The sequence below is a fragment of the Notothenia rossii genome, assembly GCF_949606895.1.
Source record: "Notothenia rossii genome assembly, chromosome: 5".
NCBI lineage: Eukaryota > Metazoa > Chordata > Actinopteri > Perciformes > Nototheniidae > Notothenia > Notothenia rossii.
This window is the reverse complement of record NC_136903.1, coordinates 19,685,499-19,705,498: the sequence shown is the minus strand read 5'-3', so window position 1 is coordinate 19,705,498 and position 20,000 is coordinate 19,685,499. Positions and strand designations below refer to the sequence as shown.

The 20,000-nt window shown below is 41.5% G+C and overlaps 1 protein-coding gene and 1 pseudogene across 3 annotated transcripts in view; one reads left to right on the top strand and one right to left on the bottom strand.

The window, feature by feature from the left end:
- mapk8ip2 (mitogen-activated protein kinase 8 interacting protein 2) overlaps positions 1-20,000 on the top strand; it is a 29,778-nt gene that overhangs the window by 5,426 nt on the left and 4,352 nt on the right. The window contains exons 2-13 of one of the 2 annotated variants that reach the window (XM_079682362.1): positions 4,824-4,929; positions 10,241-10,483; positions 10,602-10,677; positions 13,019-13,120; positions 13,644-15,735; positions 15,991-16,199; positions 17,036-17,111; positions 17,775-17,947; positions 18,048-18,157; positions 18,263-18,385; positions 18,505-18,575; positions 18,660-18,758. In XM_079682362.1, the coding sequence (XP_079538488.1) occupies positions 4,824-4,929; positions 10,241-10,483; positions 10,602-10,677; positions 13,019-13,120; positions 13,644-15,735; positions 15,991-16,199; positions 17,036-17,111; positions 17,775-17,947; positions 18,048-18,157; positions 18,263-18,385; positions 18,505-18,575; positions 18,660-18,758 (3,480 nt within the window). Of the gene's footprint in view, positions 1-4,823; positions 4,930-10,240; positions 10,484-10,601; positions 10,678-13,018; positions 13,223-13,643; positions 15,736-15,990; positions 16,200-17,035; positions 17,112-17,774; positions 17,948-18,047; positions 18,158-18,262; positions 18,386-18,504; positions 18,576-18,659; positions 18,759-20,000 lie in introns of both variants that reach the window. The other variant, XM_079682361.1, reaches the window with a different exon arrangement.
- Positions 625-3,297, bottom strand: LOC307041158 (gastricsin-like; annotated as a pseudogene). The gene is made up of 7 exons: positions 3,242-3,297; positions 2,944-3,085; positions 2,711-2,833; positions 2,321-2,439; positions 1,237-1,435; positions 902-1,085; positions 625-789 (listed from the first exon to the last, which is right to left on the bottom strand). The product of its transcript is annotated as a gastricsin-like (transcript).

Sequence of the window (20,000 nt, the reverse complement as noted above, 5' to 3'; positions counted from 1 at the left end):
TTAGAAAGGGACAAACAATTATAATAACAAATAATATATGGGATCAGTCAGTGTTTTAACTCTTCAAGGGAAAGGACTGAGGCATTTGCTGTTGTTGTTACTCTGTGCAGCTTTTACCTACACACATTTTGAGGTTTTGCAGTTTAGGAGAAATGGGGCCACACTCTGTTGACATGCATTGCAGAGACCTCCTACACTCAGCAGATAAGCACTCAAACAAAATGGAGTCTGGAAACACAGCAGAATTGGAAGGTGAATATGGAGGGGATCAAAAAAGTGACAGGAGAAAGAAAATAAAAAACGGAAAAAAAACATTCTTGGGGAAAACCCTTTTATGTTCCCTCAGCCTTGTTCCTGTGCTGTGAAGATAATACGTTTTTTTAGAAGGATGACATATTAAAACACTTGCAACGAGCATTTTAACTTTTATTTTTGGTGAGAATTATGCAATTTAATTTCGAGATTTTCCTTTTGTTTTGGTTTTAATACACAAAACCAACTTTATTTGAACATACCACAGGGATTTAACTATATATTAATACCAATATATCAGAAGCAGTGGTCGAGTGGACACAGACTCCTTATCTTCTGGTCAGGTTTATAGTTACGTTAAAATTATGACTTTTAGCCAGCTGAAGCAAAGCCGAGGCGGTTGTTGGTGCAGTCGTAGATGGAGTAGTACTCTCTGAGGAACACGTCCCCAAAGATCCACAGGGGCTGGCCGTTATGAGAGGGCAGGTATGTGGGGGCGATGCCCACAGAGCAGCACTTGTATCCATTCTGGTAGTGCTGTAGGCGGAGACAGGAGATGGCAAAGGTTAATTACATTGCTAATTAACAAAATAAAAAGACACACACACACAAATACATGCCTATTGAGTGCATGCATGTAGTAACTTACCTGATTGATGTAAGCAGAAGGAGCCAGAGGGAGGGCAACACCGCTAATAACAAAGCTGAGAGTTGGCAGGTTGTTGACCTGGCTGCAGTCCACCATGTGCTGAAGATCAAGAGAACAAAGAGATATTAGAATTGCTTTTAGAAATTCCAAGGGTATCACACAAGAGATCTGGGGAGGCTGTGTTCTGTTTTTACGGCCCTAAACTATGGAACAGCCTGAATCACACAACCACAACTTATCTGATAGCTCATAATGTGGATATAGTTATATCTGAGGTGATATCCTCCATGTGAGAGTGTATGTTTTACAGTGCTTAATAGAAGTCTTTGTTGTACCTGGAGAGATAGAAAGCAAATGTGTTGGCACTCAGAAGGTTTTGGAAATCATGTTGTCCATGACGGGAGTCTCTCCTCCAGCCGAGATGCTTGGGTAGGACAGTCAGAGGATGCCGTCAAACTTGGCAACCACAAAGTTTTGACCAGGTTCATTTGTGCTCAGACCGATCTCCTGGTGGTTGATCACAATGCCGCCAACCTATGGTTCCAAAGCCAACCACTGCGATGAGTAGGATGTAAATTCATAGATTGTATTTATACATGTTCAAGCTACAGTCTATATGACTGTAGACAGCAATGTTAATAAACAAATAGGGTAGACCTCTGTTGTTTCTCATCAAAAAATATTTTCCTAGTATCTAGTGCAGGGGTGTCCAATCTACGGCCCTGGGGCCAAATGCGGCCCGCGGACAAACTTGTGCTTGTCTTATATTGTACTTCTTAAATATAAATGTAAAAATATATTAAACAATAGTATTCACATATTAATAAGACCACTTTTCAAATAAATTCAGTCAATTAGAGTCGGAAACATTTTCTAACATATCTTAGTTGATAAGAAAAAGGCCCAATAACTTATTTACATGTACATAACAAGCTTGAAATACACCCTTCCTATTTCTCCTTATTATAATCAATCTGAGGTTTCTGCTTTAAGGGATGAGCTGCCAACCCTCACAAGCATAATTTACCTACATTTGATTGATTTTGCTTACTTATAACTGAACTTATGAGGCAATATACCTCTAGTAGTGAGTGGCCCAGCCCTTCGTATATTTTTCTGTATTTGGCCCTCGATGAAAAAAGTTTGGACACCCCTAATCTAGTGTATACACATTTATATTTCATTGTATTTTCACTAATACACATACTTACTACACACTCAAAACTGAAAACTGCTACACAGATCTTCCTGTACTGGAACTTTCCAATGCAACATCTTTCACTGGTATGTTCTTCACTCTTTGAGTTGCTATCGACAATGTATGCTTTCTGGTAGTACTCTTTCTCAGTAACTAAGAACTAGTCCAGTTCAGTGTTTTGTTCAACTGATGTAGTTGTTTGTTTGGTGGGTCTGACTCACATTGACAGTGTCATATCCAAAGGTACCATAGAGGCTTCCGGTTCCGTAGGGCAGGTATAAGGTGTGTCCATTGGCAGAGTAGGTAGAGGACTGCTGGGGGTTGAACTTTGTGTGTGCGTCTGTGAATGACATAGTTTAGGATTATCTCTGGAGGCATGTCAAAAAACATGCCATCATGCCTCACTGAGTCTTTTGAAACTAATAAGTCAATTTACACAGTTGCTGATGCTTCCTTAAAGACTGAAAGTTATTCGTGGCATGGCTGCAAGTACACTCAAACTCTAAATCCCATGATGGCCTATATCAGCTTTATGTCTACATGCTAAATATGTGTTGAAGAGTGTGACAGATGAGGGATTTATTCATGTAAGCCTGTTGGTTTATACTCACTGCAGGCCTGAGTGCTACAGTAGATGGCGTCCACCCACAGGTTGGCAGACCCGGTCCGCTGTCAAAGAGCACTTGGAAGGACTGGGGGGGTGTTCCAATACTGATGGCGCCATAGTAGGTGGTCTGGGCATCACATTGGTTGGAGATAAAGAAAGAGAGGAACATAATAAAATAAAATGCAAACCCATCAGTCAGGGCTGTGTGTAAAATCGCGTTAAGCTAGGATTTCTTACATCAGCGTAGTTATTGATGTACATGTTGGCAGAGCTGGAAAACTCATCAGGCTGGTACTTGAGAGCCGGATCCTGGTAAGGCAGCTCGATCCCCTTCTGTCTCAGGGCCTCGCGCATAGACTTGTGCTTATGCAGAGGGATCCTAAGGAAGAAGGAAGCATAAACATGAATAAGTTTAACCTGATATAACTATCCTTAGCAACTTTAGCGGTTGATCTTCAAAGTAATTTGCTCTCTCATAAAAATAAAATAGTTTATTTTACCAAACAGGCGCAGGATATAGAGATCATTTCCTTACCTGACGATTCCCTCTACAAGCGCCACACAGACCAAAACAAAAACAAGACACTTCATGATGCCTCCTGTCCACACAGCACTCCTGAATGAATACAAATCTGAGTCTTAACAGGCTTTATATACACATGTTTAGGCCCATATCAGCTAGACTGTTATCAAAACTTCAGTCATATCAGTTCCGACAGGGTGACGACCCTTACAGGTTTTTTCTAAAAGCTACACACTTAATTTGCACAACATTAATTCAATAAACACTAACTCAAATTAAAGCCTTTGGGTATATCCATTGGAATAATGTAGTGGTGACATTAACTCATCAGAGATTTATAATTTGACACTTTCCATAGAGTAATTACTTAACTTTTATTCAATGTAATGAAGAGGTATGATAAATGTGTCTATTTTCTGTCTTTCAAGTTAGATGATGCTGAGTACTTAGTTATTTATACCTTTTTGCAGAATTAAAACAAATCTGTCTATAAAATATAATTATCAACAGCAAGGTCAAGTTTAATAGTTTGTGTGGAACTGTAACTTTCCGCAAATGTAAATTGAATGCTATATCAGGACTTCACTATCAGTAGCACCTTAAGCACACAGTTTAATACCAAGCTCTTGTGTTGCTCAGCTTATCATAACTTGTAATAGTGTTTGGATTTGATAGCTTTTATTCCTTTGAAAAGCTTAACCTTTCAATGAAAAATACAACTTTTGTATGCTTGTTAATTGATTGTATTCTTTGTGCTTGGACTGGCCTATAGACATAATAACATCTCCCCAAAGATTGGCTTTTACTTCCCCTGTATTTGCTGCCAATAGCATCTTGTTTTATATCAAAGCAGACCAGTAGCATGGGGGGACTCTGATTACAGAGCCTTTTAATGACCCCATTTGTTATGCAATTGGATTAGATCAGCCCATTCTCATTTTCTCCATGGGACAAATGATATTGTGTACACAGGACCCTATGTGGCGGTTTGATGTAAGCTTGAATCCATACGTAATAGGTGGAGTGCCCCTTTCCTATTGGGAAAGCTGCAATGCAGCATTTCCTTCAATCCATAGCAATCTAAGAGCTGTAGAACTGAGAGCCTGCTGAAACTAATGGGGCAAAGATGAGCAGAGCCTAATAAAGAAAAGTTGCAATGCCACAGTTCATTACAGATACATACACTTCCCTGCTGGCATGCTGTTGCTGTGTATAGAAGTTTAGAAACTGGTGTAAGAGGCAATTGCCAATAATTCACTTTCAACTGTTATATCATCCACCATTTATATGATGAAATTCAGTTAACCTTATTTGAAATATTGCCATTAACTTGCAGCACTGTGTGAGTGTTATCCCATTGTGTTAGTGGAATGAATAAGAAGACAGAGGAGGTGGGTGTGTATCTGTCCAGTATATGCGACTGAGGCCCATATAGACAGTGACAGGCAATGAGTTACATCAGCTCTCAGTGTGTGGGCATAAATCAATGAGATATTCCCCTCTGGAGCGCTAAGTAATGAAACAGGCACATTGCAGGTATAGGAATTGTTCCTCACGACATGTATTGAATATACTGTCTCTCTTGTGTTTCCAGACCATCCCACGACATCAGCCTGGAGGAGTTTGATGATGAAGATCTCTCTGAAATCACAGATGACTGTGGCATTGGACTCAACTATGACTCTGATCCTTATGAGAAGGTGGGGCCCCTTCTCTGTTCTTAGGTGTTTTCTTTTATGGAAATGTGACCTTTTATAGCAAATGTTGTGTTTCGTGTCTCGACAATGTCAAACCATAAACTAAACAAGTTATTTCACTGTTTGCAAACTTTAGATATTTATTATTGTGTGTATTTTAAGTGATATTTATTATTTTTTCCTACCAGATTTGTTAAGGTTTTAAGGCTCTTCTACCGTTGCCTTGGAAAAATGCACATTATAGTTCCTTAATGCAACCTGCATGTATTACTGGCAGAAAAAATGAAAATATTTAGCTTCAGGGGGGCTTTAGTGAAATGTAGCTACGAAATGTGACATTAAGAGGACAGAAAAAAAAGCTGACTTGGTTTGCATAGCTGTTTTGTGTATGCTTATTTTCAAAGGTTATCTTATATAAGTACCTCTGTAGCTCTTTTTATCCAAGCTACCAGTACTGCAGTTAACACACTAATGACCATAAGCCTCAGATATTCATAATTTCTTTTAAACCAGGACAAAATTAATACATTTCCTGGCTATGATGAACATAATTCTCCATGTACTCTGATTATCATAATCATAGTAAATCTGAGCAAACAGCATGCATTCGCTAAAGTCCTTGGCTTCTCTACTTGGCATGTTATAGAAATTCTAGTACTTCCACTAAACCTCCTACTCAAGTGACTGTTATGAAGTATATGGAAATAATTGAGTCATTAGCTGAATCATCCCACATGTCTGACCAGCTTAGACCTTAATTACTGAATTTCTAAGAACTATTATCTCATATCCTCTCTCTTTTTCTGTATTTCTCGTGTCTCCATCCTGTGGGATGTAAATGTTTAATGCTGGTGGCGTGGAGCCACGGCTGCAGCAGAGGGTGGGTGACCCAATGCAGTTTGCTGCTATGCAGAGACAACCTCCCTCCCTTACTCCCTCCCACCCTCCCATGTGTCTTCCCTTCCCTCCCTTCCTCCTATGCAGAGTGTTGCTCGGAGACAGAGCTCAGATTCCCTCCCCCCTTGTTCTTCTACCAACTATCCACTCCCTTTCCCCCTTAAAGCTTTGCTTCCTTCACTTTCTCCCTCTCTCTCTATTTCTGCGAGGTGAACGGGGATTTAGCTCAGAGATAGTTGGTTCTGAGGGTTAAGCTCTGGGTATAAATCTGTGCTAGATATTTAGCTTTCTCAACTGTAATCCACAAACAAAACACGTTATGGGTTGCTAGCCAATGCCCTTCTGTAAAAAGACGTGTCTGCATAGCCCTCCAGAAAAAGAGATCATTTAGAGGGTAGATGTTTTGGAGAGGTCAAACCATAGTAAACCATGCATCAGTGCCCTCTTCCACCTCTCACACACACCAGCAGAAGCCATGACTGCTCTCTTCCCAAACAAGAAAGCACAGGGCAGAGAGCGGCGGGCCTTGTTACATACATCATTGCCAAGAGGAAGTAATCTTGCTGACATGGGATGGATAGGACAGACTCCCAGTTGCCCTCTGTGTGTTTGCGTGCACATTTAAATAACAGAGAATGAAAAGCGAGACAGAGAAGGTTGTGCACGGGGTGTTTCACATGGTATTTGATTTTGCTTACATCAGTAGGATGGGTGACACCCTGTCAGCTCATCAGCAGCAGCAGTCCTTCCCTCTTGCGTCGCACCCTGCTGATGAGGAGAGAGGCTGCTGGTTTTTATATCAGATAGGATTCAGCCATATCAGGCAGTATGTTTTTGATGTTAAGGACAGCCAAACTAAACAGTGAGATTATCCTCCGCCCCCAATCCTCGGCTCTGTTGAATTCCAATTTGTTATGGGGTTCAAGTCTTAATCTGCATAACCCTTAAGATCAGTACTTAGCCTTTGTGACGGACACACACAAATGCATGTGAACAAAAACAAATAGACACACACTATGCCTGACTATGTCATCCTGAGCTGAAGGCAGGCAATTAAGAATCGTTCACATTGGTTTGTTATGAAATTCATATTTCTTTATCTGGTAACTGCTGGCTTAATGCCAAAATGTCATAGCATATCTGGCCCAGGCTGTCCTTTCCTACTATCCATGATGTCAGAGGGGATTAGGTTTGACAATGTGTTTTCAACCATGTGATTTGTTTTTTTTCTTTGACCTTTAATTTTTTAACTCAGCATATCAACATAACAGGACCACAATGGAGGCAACCTCTCCTTTTTTGTGTCTCTGAATCTCTCTTACAAACACAAATCTCCATTATAAACACAAAAACGCCCTGATGCTTTCTACACGTCTCGCTCAGGATTGTTCACATCCTGTCTCTCAAGCATCCATCTCTGTCTCACCAGAGCACGGATTGAATACCATGAACACATGCATAATTCAGTATGTGACAGAGAAATGGGGTATGTTTCCAAGCTGTGGTGCTAGTTTGAAATGTGGACATTTCAATGATAGATGAAGGGCCATCCCTCAGCTAGGTGGTCTCTGTAAATGGGAGACTAATAGGCATCTGTCCTACACTCCGGCATTCAATTCAACTAGATTACAAGCTACATTTGGAAAACGGTCTTTATGAGGGATCAAATGCACCCACATTTCAAAATAAAACAGAAGCCAGGATCATGATAACACGACAACACCTAACTTACCAGCAGAAGAGCTTGTTTGCACAGGTTCAGTCACAAGGCTGGATGGGATGTCCTTGGGGACTGGAGACCTTGAGGATTGATTCTCGCCAACACACAACTCTTATTTATAGATCTCTCTTTTTCTTAAAGTCTCCCTGCCTGTCTGTCAGGTGCCCGGGCTAAAATATTACTCTTGACAGTACAGATTTGTCTCCGAGGCAGATGTGGCACTTTCACAACCTTGCTGATGGATCTCTGGATTTTCACACTGTCATAGAGTTATAGGTAACATATCCCCAGTGATGTTTTATAATGGGTCAGTGTGAGGAGACAGCATTGTGAAACTTGACAGTAGTAGATTATGAAGTGAGATGATATCATGATCGATTGAAAGGTTTCTTAGCACACACAAAATTCCTTTCAAAACTTTGTTTCACATTAACAGCTAAATGACAGACAAAATATATATGTTAATGAGTTCTATTTATGAATATTCATGTGGACTCTGTCAGCAAAAAACTGTGTGTTGATTTTTGTTGCTGTGGCATAAAGTGGATGCACCAGTCGTCAGCATAATGTTGTTGGATGGTTGAAAGGGCGAGCTTGGATTCCTCCATTAAAGAGACTGCACTGAAAGGCATAGAAACTGCTGCGCTGTTCAAACTGCAAACCAGATAAATCAATCCTTGTGTTAGCATTGTCAAAGTAGGGAAGAGATGATCAGAAAAAGTATATAGTGCATTCTGCATCTGGTAACGAAGATGTAGCAGCTTATTGTAATATCAGCATAAGCAAGGTTTCCTGCTCAATGTTTGAGGCTCATCAGGGAGAGATGATGTCAGTGTGATGTCACTGCCGGCTCTCTAACGTTAAATGAGTGAAGCATGGGTCAATATGAACATGTCACTACCCCGCAGTTATCTATATTATCTCCATAAACATCAAATCAGCTTAAACTCTTAAAATGGCACATATTGGCCTCATATTACATTTAGGTAAGAAACAAATATTTTAATTGTATCAGCGATCTTTTCATATTAAATGAAAAACTTTTATAAACACAGTTCACCTGCAAAAATCAATGAGGATATTTAGGATTACCCCGGTAATGGTTATTTGTCAAAGTAACTTTCTTCAGTCTTCTTTTTTAACAATCCGTAAGAAAATATCATCCCTTGGTGAGAGATTATACAATTCCACAAAGCAGCTATTTGATCAATGTTGCCTTGTGACAGACATTGAAATTGCCTCTTCTTCCACAACTAGCCAACATTGTCAATAATCTACTTAATTGAAATTGCACCCTCATTAAACCTTGTATCTGGCAAATATAACAGATACACAGCAGCAACACTTATGTGCTTATGGAGGTGTGGTCTTTTTAACCTTAACATCATTTAGCCACTCCTTTCCGGTAAACTTGCTGAAACCTGAGAGATGTCTGATTGATCCGCTCTCGTTTCCTTTCCTCTCCTATGTTTGCGTTCGTCTTTCACACATTATCTCTCCTTCCTTTGTCTTCAAAACAGTCCATCCTCAAGACTGCTGTTCTGCTTTTGCAGGGTTTTTGCAGTGACTTTATATTTAGTAACTTAAATGGTTCAACCTTTTCACCTTTTTCTGGCCCGTCTACACTACAGGCATCAACAAATCTTGAAGCTGGGCGTGTCTGAAGCTTGCCGATTTTTTTGCGAGCAACAACCAATCACATGAATCTCCCGCCCCCGACATACAAAGCAATAGCAATGTTAAAACGAAGTAAACTGGATATAAACTCTCCAAACAGGCGAAAAACCTACCAGTTTCACCTACTGTCTCTGCCACCTCCCTCCATGCCTGGTTCCTCCGGTTTATATCCCGGTAAATAGTTCTGGTCGTAAAGAACCGGGTGATTTGCTACCGTAATATCTCGTTTGGAATATGAGGAAATTAACTGCAGTCTGGCTCTCCCAGCTTGCACGCGGTTTGATTGGCTAGCGCTTGCACTGGCGGGATTTGCATAAACGGGATTTGATTGGCTGATGCCAAGCATTGAGCCTCAAAAGTTGAACATTGTTCAACTTTTGATGCCGATAGATGCTCGTGATGCTTGGAAAGCCATGCCATGCTCCCCACAATGCAGTTTGGCGAAGATTTAAAATCTTCTACGTCACCCCATTCAAGTGAATGGGCGAAGCGTTGAAAGCATTTTTCGATGCCTGTAGTGTAGACGGGCCAGCATGCTGAAGGCTGCACCTACCTGCTCTTGTTATGTATGCTATGTATACAAACACACACATACACTCAAAATATATTCATGTGTGCTTATGATAAACAGAACACTCAAGGCTGCAAGAAAAAATCCTATTAGCAAAATGTACTGTGGCTGTGTGCAGAGTTGCCAACTACAGTGCTTTTATGTGTGTGTCTGTGTTTTACAAAGGCCCTCTGTGTAATCACAGTACATTGTGTCGCATGCCTTCCATCTGTGCTCTCCTTGTTGCATTCATCTCTTGGACAAGCCTGTTCTTGCCAAAGTTTTTAAAGGAAAAAGGATGTAATATTATGCAGTGGATAGAAGGTAGCAGCTTTTTCCTTTCATTTGTTAGTTCACTACATAATAGTTTCCCTTCATGCTTTCAGAGCAGGAAATGCTTTAATTTGTCTATATGAAATATAATTCAAAGTGTGAAAACAACAAATCCCCCTTCTCTTTTCTGGCCTCAGGACTCCCTTATACTGGAGAAGAGTGACATGCACCACGCAGTCTGCTCCTTCCAGGATGACTTCCAGGAGTTTGAGATGATTGACGACGAAGATGAGGATGATGAAGATGATGAAGACGACGAAGATGAAGAGGTTGACCCTGATGCACCCCCGTCCCCCTCTGCCTCGCCTCCTCTCTCTCCTTCTCTTGGCACACTTAAGAGCAGACCGACCACACTGAACCTCACCACTGCTGTGTCACAGGTTAGCAGCCTGAAGCTCTGGTCCCAAAAAACACTAATATTGATTATGCACAATTCTTACTCGTTGTCATAGTACTGTTCAACATTGTTCAGTATCTCCTTTGCTCTCTTTTCATTAGGATTCATTGAACAACAACAGCAGTCTGTCGCCCAAAAAAGGAAGCTGGCAAGACTCTTTACGGAAGACCTCACAGGGTAAATTTGCGTATGGACTATGAATTGTGTTTTTCTTATTGTCTGCCATGCATGACACCTCACAAAGGATGATACTTAATTTGACTGACCATGGATAAATAGCCTGCATCAAAGCTTAAAGGTGGGGTAGGTAATTTTGGAGAAACCAGCTCGGGTGCGCTAGAATTTGAAAATACACAGCCGGAAAAAATCTGCCACTTTGTTACAGAGCCCCTCCTCCAACACACACGAAAGCGCACATGACCAATGAGGGCACGAGATAAGTTTGTGCTCAGGTGGAAGGCTGACAGGCAGGTAGGTCATCCAGTTATTTTAGCCGGGCCGGCTAAAATTATTGGTCGTGCTTTTTACAGTACTACAGCTTCCACAGGTGACATTTTTTTATGGATTTTTTGTCAAAGCACTTAAGATATTCATTTCTATCAGGATTTTAAGAGCATTCCATGGAATATAACAAAAAGTATATCTCGAGCCGGTTTCTCAAACTTACCTACCCCACCTTTAACAATATGTAGAATATTAACATATAATACAGTATAATACAACACAATAACATATCCCTAAATTCAACAGAATGTAATAAAGTTGTTTTTTTAAATAAAAATGGCTTTGATTAGCTCAATTGTGGTAATTTGAAGGTACTTTAAACATAACTTTTTTAAATTTTATTATTTCAGATTTTGCATTTTATTACATCACAGTACAAACAACAGACATACAGCACACCCCCCCCCCCCCCACAACAGAGAGGTTGATACAAACAATAGCAACAACATAATAAACAAAAACAAAACAACACAATAAAATGGTCACTAGTGCATGGTAATAACATCAGTAACAACTGTAATACTTATGTATACATTCGAGAAATCTGTCGACGCATAAGGCATAGAGATTTGTTCGGCTTGAATCAGATCAGGGTCTAGGGATAGAGATATAAGAGGACAAACATGAATGAATAAAATCAATACAGTAAATGAACTAGATAAAATAAAATAATGAGATAGAATTGCAAAAATGTGCAAATTGCCTGGACCACATCATGACCTCCTATACAGGGCAATGTATTGTTTATGCCAGTTTTGAGTTATAGTTCCTCATCTGAGGGGAGCTTTTGTAGGGCATTACAAAAAGATATGAACGGTTGCCACTTTGAGACCAATTTTTAATTGGAGCCCCTTAAGGAATACTTAATTTTTTCAAGCTTAAGAAAGATCACATCTGTTAGCCAGGCAGAAATAGAGGGAGGATGTTTGGACTTCCAGTCGAGAAGAATCCTGCGATGGGCCAAGAGGGTTGTGAAAGAGACAATATCTGCTTCTTTGGAGGTTAATGAGGACAAATCTGCAGGGTGGCTATTAAGGGGCATGGCTTCAGGGTGGTTTTGAGAACATCTGAGAGGGTTTTGCAGATTGATTGCCAGTTAGTTTTCAATTTGGGACAATGGGCAAACATATGACTAAGGTCACAGGGGGATAGATGGCATCTGTCACATTTGTCATTTACATTGAGGTAGCTGGGATTTGGAAAAGTGTGATCTATGTAAAACTTTAAACTGTATGAGCCTAAGGCCAGCACTTGAGGTGGAAGTTCGCACTCTGTCAATTGCCCTATCCCACCAGTCTTCGGGTAGTTCCAAGTTCAATTCTTGCCGCCAAGCCATTTTAGTTTTGCTCATAGAGTATGTATCTAGTGACATAATATGCGAGTAGATTTTGGAGATAGACCCCCTCTCTCCTGGCATTAATTTCAAGAGGTCATCCCAGGATTGTTTGGGAGGGAGAGTGGGGAAGTTAGGAAAATGGGAGGAGACAAAATGCCTTACCTGAAAATAGCGAAAAAGATGGGATGCTGGTAAAGAGAATCTAGAAGCCAGGGTCTGGAAGCTAGGGAAAGTGTCATTTACAAAAAGGTCTTGGAATGACCTTATGCCTTTCCTTTTCCAGAGAGAGAAAACACCGTCCATTAAAGATGGGGGGGGAGAGATAGTTCATATCGACTGGACCCTGAAGGGATGCAGAGGAAAACTTAAAGTGCTTGCGAAATTGGTACCAAATCTTCAGTGTAGAAAGGACTATGGGATTACTAGTAAAGCGAGAGAGGCTTGACTGGGGAGAAGAGCAGATAAGAGCAGGTAGCGAAGTCGAGGTGAGGGAGTGAGCCTCCAGGTGGCACCATGGCACATCTGGAGCACACAGCTAGAATGGTAGTTTTTTAACGTTTGCTGCCCAGTAGTAAACATAAACATAACTTACCAGATAAATCAATGCTGCATGTTCAAAATAAGCTCCTTTACACAATGGAGGTATAACTTTGAAAATAATATCTTCTATCCCTCCAGGTCGTCTGTCTCCAACCCACACATGTCTGGAGGATGGTGTCCCTGTGACAGGCCAGTGCCCAGCCTCTCCAGTTACCCAGGCACCAGGGTCTCAAACCAAAGGTACTCCCCAAAAACAGACTGGGGAGGGCGGGAACCCCCAATCCCCTCACAGGCCCCTCCTCTGTGACATGGAGGGCAACAGGCGAGAGAGGCCCGAATACGGTAACAAAAAGGCCAACCCCGAAAGCAGATCATTCCATAATCATCAGTGTCGTGTGGTGCCGTGATGTGAAATGGAGTGACGTGAAGTGAATTTGACTTCACTAGTACAGTATGTTTTAACACTCTCATGGTGATTCTTACAGTCCCATTTGCACATGTCCACTTTAGGGAGTTAAATGAGTATGCTTCTAGTGAAGAGATGGCTGAACTGACTCATCCATCACCCTCTTTTTTAAATGTAAAACATGTCATTTCATTCATTATTACAATTATGTCCAAATGTTCTTTTCCCCACAACCCTTATGACATGTCTCCTTTCTGTGTTTGCATATTTTTCATCATCTTCTTCATTCCTTTGTCATACATTATTTTCATTCTCTTATGGCCCTTCTTGTTTTTCTTCCCCTTTTTATCTCTGTAGGCTCATTTGGTCAACACAAGTCCCACCCTTGTTCTGGTGATCTCACTGAGCAAAAGGCAGATCCCTTAATCCAGAAGACCAGAGTACCTTCTGTAGATGAACAATCCCAGTGTTCAGACACAGAGGTGGACCACGACCTCAACAGCGACCACAACCACAAACACTCAAACCGGCGTGCCACCGACACTTACACAATCACCAGTGAGTCAGGTTTGGAGCCAGAGAACGACTTAGACCTGGATGGGACCAGTCGCTGCTTGTCATCCACTGCCCCCATTGGAGTCAATGATGGTGCAGATACACCCCTGTCTGATGAGGAGCTGGAGAAGGACTATGATGTGGAATTTATGTGTAAGGAGACCTACGATATGGTGTGTAAGGAGAGTCGATGTTCATATGTGGAATTCCCCTCAATTGAACCCAACTCCTTTTCTAGCTATGTGTCCACCAGTCGTTCCGATACAGGAGTTTCTGCCATGGAGGCAGCAGGTAATGACTCCACCTCTCCATCGTCAGACCCAGGGATAGCAGATATGAACCAGCAGGGTTACATGACTTCAGACCAGGATAAGGACCTAAGCTCTCCTGGCTCTGACTCTGACATTGAAGGGGAGCTGGAGGCAGCGTTTACCTGTGGAGCTGTAGTCTCCAACATGATCTCCTCCATCTCTGAGACCGAGCTGGACCTGACAAGTGATGAGAGCAGCAGTGGGCGCTCGTCTCACCTCACCAACTCCATTGAAGAGGCCAGCTCGCCTACATCAGACCAGGAACTGGACCTGGAGACAGAGTTAGAGCAGGACAGTGACATTGTGGGGCTTAAAACGTCTCTACTTCTTGGCCAGGCTGACCCAATCAAAGAAGGGTCTATTCTTCCCTCTCCTTCGCCTCTACCCTCACCATACCCTCTGGAATCACCCATCTTACCTCCTGAGCCCTACGAGGAGGAGCCCCTGCAGAATGTGGACGATGAGCTGTCTTTTGAGCACCAGGCGGACCCAGATGAGACTCTGCCTCCAGCCCAACAATGTGAAGACAGTCTGTCCAGACAGATGGTACTGCAGATAGAACCAGACCACAGTCTGGAGAGCTTCAAACGCTCCTTCTACCTGCCAGTTGGACCAAGGCTTATGCCCAATGCAGATGAATATGATGGAACCAGTGAAGGCGAGTCTGACTCAGAGAGTGAAGACGAACTGAGCGAGAACTCAGACTCACCGTGGCTGCTCTGCAACTTGGTCAACAGGATGATCTCAGAGGGCTCGTATCCCATCAGTTGTCCTGAGGACTGCTTCAAGAGGAAGTTGTCTGTGTCCGACACCATCTCACCATCCTCAGACATTGGAGAGGCAGATGGTTTCAATGATGAGGACCAAGAGAAGAAGGCAGAGATGGATGAATTAGATGAAGAAGAGAAGGAAGCTAAAGGGTACGATATGATGGAGCCTGGAGAGAGGAGGAAGAGTGTGGAGGGGAGTGAACACAACGGGAGGGGAACCACAGATTTAAACACCTTGTATACAACGCAAGACTCTGAGAAGAACTTCACAGACAAACCATCTAAGAACACTAGAAGACAGGAGGAGGATCAAGAGCCCAATAATGACTTGATGATGCACGAGGGAAGGAAGGAACTGGACTCACCGAGCCTCAGTGAGAGCGTGGTGAGCGACAAAGACGAGGGGCGAGAGACTGAGCCCAGGTCAACGAGCCGCTCCTCAGCCTCTCTTGAGCGTATCACCGAGGTTAAACACAGCCTGACATTAGACATACCGACCGCCCAGACCAACCGCTGCTTCAGCCTCTCTTACTCTACAGACAATGAAGAAGAGGAGGACGATGGAGACTCATACCCTTTAATGGGTGACATGAGGAAGCAGTCCTACAGGGGGAGTGACTTAGAGCTCGACAGTTCACCACCAATTGATTCCAGTGTACAAAATCATCCCTTATCTGACCGAGACCTCCCACTGTGCGAGACAAATCTGTCTCTGAGGCAGTCAAATGAAGAGGATGAACTGGCCTATGACTCCATGAAGTACACACTAGTGGTGGATGAGAATACTACGCTGGAACTAGTTAAACTCAGAAGGTATGATCTGATGGTGTGTTGAATGTATGAAATCTAAGAAAGAAATTGTGAGTGTCTTTGTTTCAATTGAGCGGAACACATTTTATATTATTTGCTTTATTCTACTACAAGAAGTAATAATATAACATTGTTTCTAAATGTTTTGATCAAACTCTACTTTCTGTAGCTGTCTGGTGGTGAATCAAGCAGTTTAAAGCATTTGTGGATGTCTAACCCTAAATTGATATTTGAAACGGGCACATGTTGTCCTCTCAGGTGCACATCCGTTCTGAGCGATGAAAGTGAGCTGTCCACGCTATGTGATGAAGACCATGTGGAGACAGGGGAGGTGAGCTACGGTCGGGATAATGAAAAAGTGAGGCCAGAACTTCTCAGTTCTTCTGAGGATTCTTCACCTGAAGCTGATCTCCCATTCTCCAAGAAGTTCCTCAATGTGTTTGTCAACAGCACCTCCCGCTCCTCCAGTAAGTCCCACACCCTTCTGGAAAACACCCAGATATGTTTTTGTAATCAAAGTGTCAATTTTAGGATTTAAGGAACAGTTTGACATTGTGAATTTCCCCCCTTTTTTTTTCTTCCTGATAAATCAATACAACTGTATTGGTCAATAAACTTAAAAAGTACAGTTAGGGAATAGTAAGCTTAGCTTAGCATCAAGTATTACTGCACATTATCCCAAAAGGCAGAGTCTCTAAAGCTTAAAACATTATGTATTAATTATATTGTTCAATTAAACCCAACCTGTCATAAGTGCTGTGCTGGTAGCGGCATTTTCCAAAATATGGAAGTATTCCTTTAAATTAAGCCAACATGTAGCCAATTATACAGCCTACAGGTTATAGCCCAGCAACATTATTAGTAAATATTTCCCCTCAGGGTCCTTACCATGATACACTACATTTAGGTTTAACACATTGCTGTCAGCATGATACAGTAGCAGGTGATCTAAATTTGAGAGGGAGAACCACACAAACTCACAATGGGAGGGCTCTGCTTCCCAGTACATCCCTCATCAATCAGTACTCTAGCATCAAGATCTATATCCCTAATGAAGAGTGATTTGCATAATGAAAGGCTCAGCTCATTACAAAGGCTTTCTTTTCCATTTATTTTTTGACAAATCTAATTAGCTTCCAAGTAGACTTCCTTGCAAAAAGTTAGTCTAACTCTAAGTTAACTTGAGAATATACTGTAGCACCAACAAATATCTACAACCATGGAATAATGTTTTTTATTTTAGACATTTGAACAAGGTCGTTTTCAGGTCATCAAAACAGTCTTATGTGTTTCTGCGGTCTAGGCACAGAGTCTTTTGGACTTTTCTCCTGTACCATCAATGGAGAGGAGAGGGACCAGACACACAGGGCAGTCTACAGGTGAGACAATCTACAGCACACTCATTCTTGATCATGGGACAATATTTGGAGAAATGTGAATTACAGTGAAAATTAGATCTGTATAGATAAATATTGCAAAAGGTTGTAGAAACATAATGGTATTGTGAATGCCATTAGCTCCACAATTGCCCTTTTCTGTCTAGAAGAAAAAGTCTAGATAAACAAAACAATATTTCTTTAAGGTGACACTAATTGTGTTGGGAGGAGGGCAGATGTCCAACTACAGCTGGGCTCGAGAGCTGCAGGACGACCAGTAATAATCACATCAGCCACCTGTGTCTCTGCTTGTGTGTGTGCAATAGTGAGAGAGAAAGCTACAAGCACCTTACTATTATATACATTTATGTTGTGAATGTAATATTATGCATTCGCTTTGCCATTGTTCTCTTTCAATAAGTACATCCCCTCTAACTAGAGCACTTTGACTCCTTAATATTACTATAACTCTTTTGTTTCCAACCCTGTCAGCTGTTTCCTAATTTATTTATCTCTTCTCCCCATGGGAGTCACCCAAAACCAAATCAGATGCTTCCTGATCAAATTAACTCCAGTCTAAAGGATGCCTAACAGCAGGAAACCCATGCAAAGACACACCGTTTAACATTTCTCTTTTGTCCTCTGACTCTCTGCTGTTCTCTGCAGGTTCATTCCCAGACATGCAGATGAGCTGGAGCTGGATGTTGATGATCCTTTATATGTGGAGGAAGAAGAGGATGACTACTGGTACCGAGGTTATAACATGCGGACAGGGGAGAGGGGCATCTTTCCCGCCTTCTATGCCCACGAGGTCATAGGCCAGTCTAAGGAGTTGTTGGGTGAGTTGAGAAATACATCACCTGTCATTTTCTGCGTCTCAGTGTGAAGGTCAGAAGAAACACATGCTCTGTATGTATGTGTCTGCATTACAACCCATAGGAATGAAAAGAAATCCTGCATGGATCGAGACTTTCAACGTTCAGTTTTTGGGGTCAGTCGAGGTACCTTATCACCAAGGCAACGGCATTCTCTGCGCTGCCATGCAGAAGGTAAGTTAAGTGGAAAACAGCAAAACACACGCCCAATCACAAACAAATGTGTATTCACCATTAAAGCATATTTGTATTGACACAAAGGTATTTTCTCTACATAAGATTGCAATATCGAGGAAACGGACGGTACATGTGCGGCCTCCCTCTCTATGTGAGCTGGAGATTAGCTTGCAAGGAGTGAAACTGATCATGAGCCTGGAGGATGAATATGATGCCCTTGATGAGGTATGTACAAATAATTACAGTCATAAAGATAAAGATAGATCATTTCTTTATTGTGAAATTATATTGCATTAATGGTTATGTATTTACTCCTTTGTCTCTGCATCTCTCTCTTCCTGTAGTATGACAGATGTAGTCACTTCTTCCAGATGAAGAACATCTCATTTTGTGGCTGCCATCCGAGGAACAATTGGTAAACACACACATTGGTTTTCTGTCCTCGTGTCACCATTGTTTAGTGTGACTGATTTAATCATATTTGTTCTTCTCTCTGCAGTTACTTTGGCTTCATAACTAAGCACCCGATGCTGAACAGATTTGCTTGCCACGTGTTTGTATCCCAGGAGTCTATGCGACCTGTAGCAGAGTGTGTTGGGTGAGTCCAAATCACATTATCACATCACTTACCATACATCAGAATTACCAAGGCACACTAATGACTTGAAAAGCCTATAACATTAACTATTTAGCTGTAAATCATATTTGAAGTTCTCTTTGATGTTTTGATTCTGTAGTCTGATATCAAAGTCCTGATGAGAGTGCACCTTTACTACCAATCACTCTCATCTGTAGCTGGATAAGTGAGCACTGATCCAGGTTTATTTTGCAGTATAGCCTTTTATGGGTGTGCATGTCTGGGAGCTTAGTCATGCCGGATTCCTACATATTGCATTTGAATAATTAAAAGTACAGATTGTTTACTGTCTCAAGGTGAGGCAAGAGCAGGCAGACGTGTACGGCTGCAACAAATGAGATTCTTTTTTATATTCATCTATTAATCTTTTGGTATATAAATGTCGGAAAATGGGGATGAAGAGCAGAATGTGTTCCTTAAAGGTGATGTCTTTTTTTTGTCAGTCCAAATCCCAAATACATTAAAGTTAATATGATATAAAACTGATAAACGCCATATTTGAGAGACTGAAACAGCATGTCCTAGGATTTCTACATCCATTATCAAAATATTTGTTAATCATTTTCTGTAAATCCACTAATCCATTAGTCAACTAATTGTTTCAGCAGAGCAGTAGGGTTGGGCTGAGCTTCACATCTTGCTTTGTCTGTGAAATAGACAAACCCTATGAAAAAACCCAGTAACACTGCTTTCAGTGAGATTGGTTCTGTGTTTGCACTAGAAGCAATCTTTACGTTAGCACCAAACAGCCATTTCTTTGTAAATAGTCAGAACACGGCTTTACAAATTCTGTTACAATATGGATCACTAAGTAAGGATGTCTTCTAAATGCTGGCAGGTTGATCTTTAGTCATCTGTTTGTCTTATTATAGTATTATTAGATCTCAATGCTAGACCGACTGGAAAACTGGGTGGGACTTTCGGAAACAGTTCTAAATTGGTTTGAATCCTACTTAAAGGACAGAAACAACTTTGTTTCTCTAGGTAAATACACATCTGAGTTGACAAATATGACATGTGGGGTTCCTCAAGGCTCTATCTTGGGGCCTCTTCTCTTTAACATCTACATGCTAACACTGGCTCAGATAATGAAAAACTACAAAATAAGTTACCATAGCTATGCAGATGACACCCACATTTACATAAGCATTTCACCAGGAGACTATGCTCCAATTCAAACACTGAGTAAGTGCATTGAACAAA